We start from the raw sequence: 10,298 nt of genomic DNA, 5'->3' as shown, positions 1-10,298 counted from the left end.
CCAAAGTTCCAGTGTGTGATTCCGGATGGTCCACAAGATCTTTCTAGGGAGAATTATCTCTCTATCTTGGCCCGTCTCAAGACTGAGGATCCGCCTCTGTGTCTCTCGGATTGATCAATATTGGAGGCGACCTGTCCGACAGACCTAGGTAGAGCGGCAAGGTCCAGCACTGCCAGCCATTCCTCCAGTGTTGCAAGTAGGGGTGAACATGGGGTGGAAAGTTTCCGATTTTCGGCAGGGAAAACAGAAACAGAATGGAAATAGGGAAATGGAAACAGAATTTTGCAAAATAAGAAAGAAAACAGAATGTTTTTTACGGAAACGAAAACGGATTCCATCACATTGGAAGCCTATGTTTACATACAGTATCAACCTCACAACGGACAACATTTTCAGTGAGTCGGGTGCAACAGGAATTCCATGCAAACATATAGTACGTTTTCACGAATTTAATAATACTAATGTTGACATATAATGAGCAGTCAACAACGCAAGGTCAGCAGAACTAACTTTTCCACAGCTACCTTTCTACAGAAGTTTATAATGTTTAACACAACACACTTCAGCAACCGCATACTAAGCCCTTGCCTATGGGATGGGGTCTTGAAGTCCATGATGTGCCAATGGAACAGGGCATGTACATGTTTTGGCATCATTCACACTCTTCTTTTCTGTGAGAAATAAATAGGTGCCACCCAAGTTTATGAAGGCACAGTTTGCTAACCAGAAGAACTCCAGATTATTTGCAAATCGGCGTTTCTTTGAGAAATTAGAAATGATCAAGAAATGTGCCTACACTCAATCGCACACAGCACATGCCGATGATTATATCCACTGTTATTATTGTTTCAGGTAGACAGTCGAATACGACAGTACCTACTATTGAAGTTGTACATGTAAGCTAACCAACCCATTTGACCCAAAAGCACAATCATAGTCACGCAGATGAAATACTCTTTTATTTTTTCATGTCTTTTGTCACATTGCCTATGCTGAGTACTGATCTCACGACTGGGAAGAAATTTTCAGTTAGTAGCATGTGACAAGACTTCTATGACAACATATAGTACGTTTTCATGAATTTGGTAATACAAAACCATTGTTTTAGTTGCACAAATAGGCATCCAACCTTAATTATTTTCTTGCATTCAGATCAAGTCAAGCAACACCACATAACACAACATATACGGCCCAAAACAATATGCCGCATACCATAAGTTCTTGCGTACTAAATCAGCTAGAAAATGGGCGTATGCGCCTCTGAACATCAAACTCTACATCAATCAGGTCAGTTATACCAGCTTTGATCTTCTGTCCTACTCGGACAGGGCCTACACCATCTGGAGGAGTGCCTGCAGAGGATCCATGAATAATGGATAAAGATATTCCTTAAGCCACTAAAACAGATGCATTAGCAGGAAGAAAAACAGACTTTACCTGTCAATATCACATCACCCTCCATTAATGTCATGATGGAACTTATATAACTGATCAGAAAAGGAATCTTGAATATCATATCACTTGTAAGCCCCTTCTGCCTAAGTTCATCATCTACCTGGATATGATTGTTTAATGCTTGTTAATTTTTTGCCATTACTTTTATTACTTCAGGCTGCAATAAACAGAATCAGCACATAATTGTATAATTACCTTTAGCCAGAGCTCTAGATCATAGGGATTCTTGATGGCTGACTTGGGAATCTGTTTAACAGAAAACCATTGTTAATGGTATTCAGAAGCATAGATTATCACGGTAATGGAATTACCTATATAATGTTCAGGTACACAAGTGATATAAGGAATTATCAAATGTCATGAGACCGCAACGGAGGGTTGTTACCACTTCCACAAATTTATTTATGCTCTCGACTTATTCCATGTGTTTTCATCCACAATGAAAGCAAGGTGGATTTATTATACTCAAATATTTACATATATAAGTAATAATGTCCTCATGTCTGGGTAAGAGAAAGCATTGCTTACCACCGCACTAATTGGAGTAAACGTGTCCTGTACTTTACCCAAAGTCCACGGAAGACCTGCAGACTACAAATTTCATTTGTTATAACTACGGAAAGTTTGAGAAGAGAAAAAATATGTGTTACACTATGGGACTGTGCGTTTACTTATAGCTTATATAAGGGCATGCTGATCAGTAGTTACTACAAGTTCTGCACAAAGATAGGCCTAAAACCATTATGTCAAATTTGCTGGATGGAAAGATTACAAGAAGTAACCACATGCCAAAACGGAACTAGCAGGTTTGTGTTTCTTCAAATGATTGCACAAACATGCAACTTTTGAGAATACATCATGTTGTTTATTGGTGAATTTGTTTACGCAGGTCAAATGTTCACACCCATATTTCAACAACTAATTGACCTGATCACTGGGAAGGAGAAACTTCAAAGATCATGATGTATCTTTTGCTAAATTTATTTTGCATAACTTGAATGATCTATCCATATTTAGACTTCCAACAACTACCGGCAATGGGAGATGGAAACAAGCAACAAAATATGATAGGTAGAACAAGACCAAAGAAAGCTACAGCTGTTACTGCAAACCTTAGAAGCGGATTGCAGATCATTCGACGACATGTCCAAAGCAAGTGCATAACCTGGGAAAACCGACAATGTAAGCAGTTATATAGAGTTTGGTATGTCATAGCTGAAAAAACAAGTGAATAACTTTTCACCGACTCATACTTTTGATGGCTGCTACATCAACAAGAAGTTAAGAATAAACAAGAATGAGACCACAAAAGGTTCTATTTTATAGAGCATTAAAAAAACCAGGGGAAATCCACCAAACAAGACACCCATGGCCGGAGCCTTTCACATATGAACATGTATTAAATTTGGGTTGGATGCGGTCCAATGTCTGATCTCGTGGGCACCTAAATAGGTAGCACCACACCACTATATATGTTTCATCTCGGGTACATCCTCAATGAATACATGTCTGTATTATGCGTCCAGTCAACTACCACAGATAGTAATCCCGACTAAGGTAAAAGTAGTCATAATGTCACAACAAGACGTGAAAAAGGGTCAAACTCAGGTCTAAATTTAAATTAGTTCAGAAGGATGATTCCGAATAAATGTTCTCACCAAACTCAAGTTTAGTTTACGCTCGTCAACACATACAGCTATGGACACATATAGTTGAACCTTCACTCACCCGCCACCGCTGCCATCACAACCCTCTTGGATAATATGTGCAGAAAGAAAAAATGTTATATTCTCTCAAGAGAAGCCAATATGGTGTGGTGAGTGTAGTTTTTGTGGATCGACAGACGACAGAGTAGATAGTGTCATGTGAAGAAAGAGAGCAATTTCTGCTATTTTGTGGAAAAAACGAGTCACCTTGCTGACTGAAATTTTCAAACCTGAACATGTAGTGGGGTTTCTCCAACTGAATAACATGATAGATATCCAGGAGAGTTGGGGATATGGGAATGGGAGACATCAGGAAACAATTGCGTGTAGTGGCTCCAGTAGTGACGACACCCTTGAACTTAAGCACTCCAGTTGGTGACTCGGGTGACTAGCGCGCCTGTGGATGTCAGTTAAATACTGAGCGCTTAATACCACTGATAGTCAGACAGCAGAAGTTGTACACATGTCCCCCTCTGATACCAAAATGCAGATTACAAGTAGATGTCAAATGTGACCATGAGAAGAGAACAGCGCTCAGCAGGAAACAAAAAAAATGTGACTTAGCTCAGCAGAACCCACATTTACGATTGAACAAAATAATGCCAAGAGCTTTTGTCTATTCTAGAATTTGTCTGCATTCTCCAACCAGCCTGTCAAACACGGGGCACCTCCTAGTTGACTTTGGAGGTACATTGTCACCAAATTTTGCAGTTGCACTGACGCAAGTCACTCATGTCGAAATATTCTTCAGATCGCAATTCTTAACAGCGGTAATGGCGCAAGGATGGCATCCCATAACCACGCCACTTAATTACCTCCGACGAAATCCATGGCGGAGGCCTCGGGGACGTCGCGCGCGCGTTTGGAGATGACGACGGCGAGCTCGACCTCGTGGTGCAGCGACTCGAGCGGCTCGGGCACCTCGATGGGCCCGGCGGCCGGGCCGGCGTGGAGGAATGAAGTCGTAGGCTTCAGGAAGAGGACTGGTTCCTGCAAGCAGAGTAACAAGGCCATCGCGCCGCTGTCGCGACCGGATCAGAGACTGCCGCGTTGGAAGAAGGGTGCTCCGTGTCTTGGGATCGGAAGGGGGTCAGAGACAGAGATGGGGGTGGACCTTGAGGACAGGGTTGCTGGCATCTTTGGCGCGGGAGATGTAGTTGCGCCCGGCCCCGACGATCTTCGTGCTCGCCGCGAGGAGCCTCTGCGCCGCCGCTGTCGCCATGGCCGCGAGAGCTCCGACTTCCTAGGTCCCAGGTCAGGTGGCGACGGAAGGAGGAGCGAAGAGAGGAGGTATGATTTTTTTTTTCAGGGACAGGACGAACGAATTAGGCCGTTTTTGTTTTGCTCAGAAGAAGTGTGCATACTAAGGCCCAGATTATATGGCTACTGGGCCCTTCAACCTTTTTACGTGCAAAATATGGACACAACCCATCTCAATAACTGTTTTACCAAAAAAAAAGTCAACGGCTACTTTTTTATTTATATAAAAATATATCTCTCATTTTTCTAAGTACCAGGAAACTAAGTAGAGATGCTACTAGATAATTACTAAGTACAATATAAAAGAGAGTATAGAAGTACCTAAATAGCAACATGGAAATTCAATTCGGCTCCTGGGTGCCTATGCTCCCTCTACTAACAAAACATATTTCGAAGTGTGGAAAAATTTTGACAAAAAATTCTACATGTACATCTCCATAATATATGTGTATGCGTCAAGTTTCACGAAAAAATAATATTTTTTGTGGCCTATGTAGAAAAGAGAAAACTTATCCTGTGAAAAGCATTATTTTCAACACTAAATTTTATCTTTTTTACACACGTCACATCATAAGTTCATTTTCTATAAAAACGACTTTGTGAGCGCGTAGCACGTGAAGATGTACGTGCGAATTTTTTATTTCAATTTTTTTGAACTTTAAAATATGTGTAAGATGCATTTCAAAATATAGGGAGCATATGCTACCATATTTCAAAACACCACCTAAAATAGCACCACTAAGAACTAATGTAAAACTATAATAACAAACAATGGCAATGAACATCCTAACATGATAAATATGGCAAATAACTTTCGTGACCAACAAATACTTTGTCAAATTTAACTTGTTCAACAACAGATAAGAATCCACAATACGCCCTGCTGAGCGCGGAGTTGATGAAGGAGAATTTATGCGCAACGTTGAGTGGAACCCCAAGAGGAAGGTATGATGAGCACAGCAGGAAGTTTTCCCTCAGTAAGAAACCAAGATTTATCGACCAGTAGGAGAAAAACGTTCTCTCCCGAGGTGTTGTGAACCAACTCGTGGCAGGGCGCACTGCCGGCGTTAGCAGCAACGTGGAGACCTGCACATAAACAACCAAGTACTTTGTCCCCAACTTTCAGCGAGGTTGTCAAGCTCACTGATTTTGCTGAAAACAAAGGATTAAATGAACTGTGTGAAAAAAGAATTATTTGCAGAGAACAGAACAGGAAAATACTGTAGAAGATTGCAATTAAAAGAAGAATGACCGGGATCCAAAGTTCACTAGAGGCGCCTCCCAATAAAGTAAATATGCTGGGTAAACAAATTACAGATGAGCAATTGACAAACAAAGATTCTACGCTAATGGTTGGTGCAGAATACATGCTATGAAAGTATGCGAACGTTACAACAATATACATAGACCGTAATCCAACTACATCTGACTAATAATCCACCTTCAGGATTGCAGCCACGACACCCTCCAGTATTAAGTTGCAACCAACGGACTATCGCTTTAAGCAATGTGTGTAAAGTAAACGATGAAGCTACCCTTGAATAGAACACCGATGTTTTCTCCCTAGTAGCAACATCACATCTACAACCGTAGAGAACAAGGTCATTTCTCATGGTTAAATAGAGGCATGAACCCACTATCGAGCATAAATACTCTCTCTTGGAGTCGCTAGCATCTACTTGGCCAGAGCATCTACTAGAAACGGAGAGCATGCAAGATCATAATAACATAATACATAATCTCAACCAAAGCAATCTCTCTATAAATCGGATCCACATCAAACCAACATGTACCAATTACAAATAGATGATCTTGATCATGTTAGGCAGCTCACAAGATCTATAGATGAAGCACAACAAGGAGAGGACAACCATCTAGCTACTGCTATGGACCCATGGTCCCGTGGATAACTACTCAAATATCACCTCAGATGAAGACATGGCGATGTAGAGGCCTCCGGCAGTGATTTCCCTCTCCGGCAGGGTGCCGGGATGGACTGCAGAACCCTCCAGAACTAGGGTTTCGGTTGACGGCGGCGTCAGAAATTTTCGTGGATGGAGGCTCGGGTCCCTGGGGTTTTTCCGATACGAGGAATAAATAGGCGGAAGGGCGGAGCAAACGAGGCAACGAGGCGCCAGTACATGGGCCAGGCACGACCAAGGGTGGGGCCGCGCATGCCCTGTGTACTGTCATGTGGCAGCTCTCCTACGCGTGTCCTTCCGAGAAACTTTCATGTACAACTTTCATGTACAACTTTTCTGAAACACAAAAACATCAGAAAACAGGAACTGACACTGCGTCAATAGGTTAGTCCCAAAAAATTCTAAAAAGTGTGGAAAAGTGCACATAAAACATATAAGAATTGTAACAAAACAAGCATGGAGCATCAAAAATTATAGATACGCTTGGGACGTATCAACATCCCCAAGCTTAACTCCTGGTCATCCCCGGGTAGGTAAGTGATAACAAACGGATAATTTTTGAGGTGACATGCTATCACACTACTTTGATCAATCTAAGTGTAAAAGCAACCATAGCTGGAATCATAGAATCCTAACATAAGCATGATAGATATAATCAAACAATGAAACTTAATAACCATGCTAAAACATGAATATTAATCAAACAAAAGAAAATGTATAACGTGCATGGAAAGCAAAGTGATTGTCAAGAGCATAGCATAGATACATAGTAAAGTGGTACTCAGCTTGTCCCATAAGTGGAAGCAAAACATAAATGCTTGGACACCTTTAAAAGATTATAAGGATGACTAGAAAAAAAAAGTTTGAACAAGCAATACCATAATTATGAATCAATCAATATAATATTGGGACCATGCACATAAAACTAAGAATGACAACTATGCTCTCATAAGTGGTGCATAAACTAGAAGGTGGGGACTCAACATAAAAGTAAAAGAAGGTCTCTCTTTGAGAGGCAAGTAAGATCACTCATGTGCTAGAGCTTTTTATTGAAACAACAAGAGTACAAAATGCACTTTTGAGAGGTGATTGTTCATGTCAACGAGTAGTAAAAAGAGCTATTGTCATCTTCCATACTAAGAAAGTTTGAGAGTGGTTCCGCAATATTTGGGCGGAGCCTCTTTTCATTTATACTACTTATAAAATTGTGACACTCCTCCCAACCTTTGCTTACACATACCATAGCTAACCGAATCCTCTGGTGCCGACCAATTAATCACAAACCATGGAGGAGTGCCCTTTTCTTATAATTTTCCTATTTTCTTCCCCTATTGGAAGTTGTGGTCAAACCAGCTCTTTTTTAAATAATTTTTTATATGACAAGCAAGATGAAGCTCGCGATTCTTTGAGTTACTTAACTAGTATGGAAGACGACAACCACAATTTTAATTTACTTCCTCATGAGCTAAAAACAATGTCACAAAACAAGGAACTGTTTCAATGTTTTAAAGGTAGTACACAAGCAAACTACTATGGAATGGCAATGAAATACCACATATAGGTAGATATGGTGGACACTTTGGCATATTTGGTTTTTGGTGGTTGGATGCATGAATAAAATACTCACACAAATGGAGGCTAGAAAAATACCGGGTGCGACCAACTAAGAGAGCATAATGGTCATAATCATGCACAACGACAAAATATATTAATAAAAGCATAAAGTTATACACAAGTTGCAAACTAAATGATCATAGAGGCAAGAATTGACTGGAATGTATTCATAATATGTTGCAAAACATGTGCCAAGTCGACCCAAATAAAAACATTCGCAGGAGAATATATACCACAAGATTATGCTTTTTTATTGTATGCTAAAAACAATGCATGAAACCTTCAATGACACACTAAACACTCTCAGTATTTGAGACTAATCATAATGAAAACATAATTAACAAGCTCATCATGAGAATAACATCTAGCAAGATATGCAAAAATAACTATGCCACAGTCTAAAAATGCTTCCATTTGCATCACATACCCATAAAACTTTTTTTCATGCTTCCAACGCCAACCAAATGAAACCAAATAACTCTCATATATGAAAAACAAGTAAATGTCCAGAGAGCTATTGAAAATCAAATAAATATAAAAGTGGAGCGTGTCTCTCTCCAACGCAAAATGCATAACAGTGGAGCGTGTCTCACTCCAAAATAAACATGCAAAATAGTGCAGCGTGTCTCACTCCAAAATAAATATGCAAAGCGGTGGAGCGTGTCTCACTCCAAAGTAAACATGAATGATGGGATCCAACTTTATTAAAAGTAAAAACACAGAAAAAAATAAAGACGCTCCAAGGATAACACATATCACATGAAGAAATAAAAATATAGCGTGTTGAAAAATGACCTAGTGCTTTTTGTTGATGAAGAGGGGATGCCTTGGGCATCCCCAAGCTTTGACGCTTGTACTTCTTGGATATTTCTTGGGGGGTCCAGGGGACATCCCCAAGCTTGAGCTCTTGTCCATGCTTCATCTTATTGCATCATTCTTCTCTCCCTGCACTTAAAAACTTCCTTCACACAAAACTCAGCACAATTTATTAGCAACATTAGTGCAAATAAAAATATATCAAACCAACAAGGCTTCAGTAATGGCACATATCAAACACTCATTTTAACATATGCTACTGTAGCTACTTCTTCCCAAAGCTCTTTTTTCACAAAAGAACTAAAAAAGACGAAGCATAAGACGCAAATGCAAAACATGGCAAAAATCTGTCAAAACATACCAGCAGGAAGAGATCAAAATTAAAGAAATAGTTCTGTTGATCAAATCGAAAAATTCTAAACTAACGAAAGTTATCTAACATACTGGGGAATAAGCAAAAAAAAATTCAGCTCAAAATAACGTTCTGGCGATTTTTAATTTGTTTTTTCGTGACCAGCACATAATCTGTTTCAGAATTGCAAATACCCCAAACACTGCTTTCTTTCTATTAGAGACTACCCTTGGCACAAAGACGAAATAAAAACGATAAGGAGCGGTTATTACAGTAGAAATAACTTCCAAGACTCAACAAAGCAAAAATAACAGAAATAAAACATGGGTTGTCTCCCATAAGCGCTTTTCTTTAACGTCTTTGAGCTAGACGCAGAAAGGGTGCAAATCAAGTATTATCAAGAGAGAAATCATTAAGATCGGGAATGAAAGTAGTTTTAACCAGGCATTCTATGCTATCTATAGTGGTTTTTGAAGTTCCTCTCTCAACACTTTTAGGTTTACTTTCTTCATCAAATAAATTCTCAGGAACAATCCAATCAAAATTCCTATCGTAAGCTTCCTTAAAACTTTCCTCACTCCCTTGCTTGAAAGTGAAAATCATGCCCGCAGGCGACATAGTAATGAGACTATCCATTGAAAAAGAAAAATGCAAGCAACAGAAATAAAAGCTATACTAATTTTTTTGGATTTTCGATATAAAATGCAAACAAGATAAAAATAAAGTATGCAAGCAAAAAAATAACAAAGTAAAAGAGTTGAGAGTGAGAGACTCCCCTCGCAGAAGAGATGCTTTTCTCCCCGGCAACGACGGCATAAAATTTCTTTGCTGAGCGCGGAGTTGATGAAGGAGAATTTATGCGCAACGTTGAGTGGAACCCTGATACGTCCAAAACGTATCTACTTTCCCAAACACTTTTGCTATTGTTTTGCCTCTAATTTTTGTATTTTGGATACAACTAACACGGACTAACACTGTTTTCAGCAGAATTGCTCTGGTGTCTTGTTTTTGTGCAGAAATCCAACTTTCAGGAAAATCCCCGGAATTAATGCCCAATGGCTTATTTTTCCAGAAGATTCACGGAGCCAGAAGGGCAGGCCAGGGGGGGCCCACGGCCCCCACACCATGGGCCGGCGCGGCCTAGGAGGGGGCGCGCCGCCCTATGGTGAGGCC

The 10,298-nt window shown here is 40.1% G+C and overlaps 1 protein-coding gene across 2 annotated transcripts; it reads right to left on the bottom strand.

The window, feature by feature from the left end:
• Positions 1–1,117: 1,117 nt before the first annotated feature.
• Positions 1,118–4,416, bottom strand: LOC124699507 (probable acylpyruvase FAHD2, mitochondrial). Of its 2 annotated transcripts, none has more exons than XM_047231801.1 (7): positions 4,276–4,416; positions 3,977–4,151; positions 2,568–2,620; positions 1,984–2,046; positions 1,651–1,701; positions 1,438–1,555; positions 1,118–1,352 (listed from the first exon to the last, which is right to left on the bottom strand). In XM_047231801.1, the coding sequence occupies exons 1-7, from the start codon at positions 4,381–4,383 to the stop codon at positions 1,234–1,236; spliced, it is 687 nt and encodes a 228-aa protein (XP_047087757.1). In that variant the 5' UTR covers positions 4,384–4,416; the 3' UTR covers positions 1,118–1,233. The 2 variants fall into 2 exon arrangements, with proteins under 2 accessions (XP_047087757.1, XP_047087758.1); XM_047231802.1 differs by having other exon boundaries at positions 1,118–1,340.
• Positions 4,417–10,298: the final 5,882 nt, after the last annotated feature.

Source organism: Lolium rigidum, chromosome 3 (genome assembly GCF_022539505.1).
Source record: "Lolium rigidum isolate FL_2022 chromosome 3, APGP_CSIRO_Lrig_0.1, whole genome shotgun sequence".
In the NCBI taxonomy this organism is placed as follows: Eukaryota; Viridiplantae; Streptophyta; class Magnoliopsida; order Poales; family Poaceae; genus Lolium; species Lolium rigidum.
This window is presented reverse-complemented; position numbering and strand designations above follow the sequence as displayed.

What these genes read in the sequence shown, in the direction of transcription:
- LOC124699507 (XM_047231801.1), bottom strand. Translation starts at nt 4,383, where the DNA reads ATGGCGACAGCGGCGGCGCAGAGGCTCCTCGCGGCGAGCACGAAGATC. An exon ending in CGCCATGGATTTCGTCGGAG is followed by an intron (nt 2,621 to 3,976) that starts GTAATTAAGTGG and finishes CGGTTTTCCCAG; the next exon opens with GTTATGCACTTGCTTTGGAC. An exon ending in ATCTGCAATCCGCTTCTAAG is followed by an intron (nt 2,047 to 2,567) that starts GTTTGCAGTAAC and finishes TGAAATTTGTAG; the next exon opens with TCTGCAGGTCTTCCGTGGAC.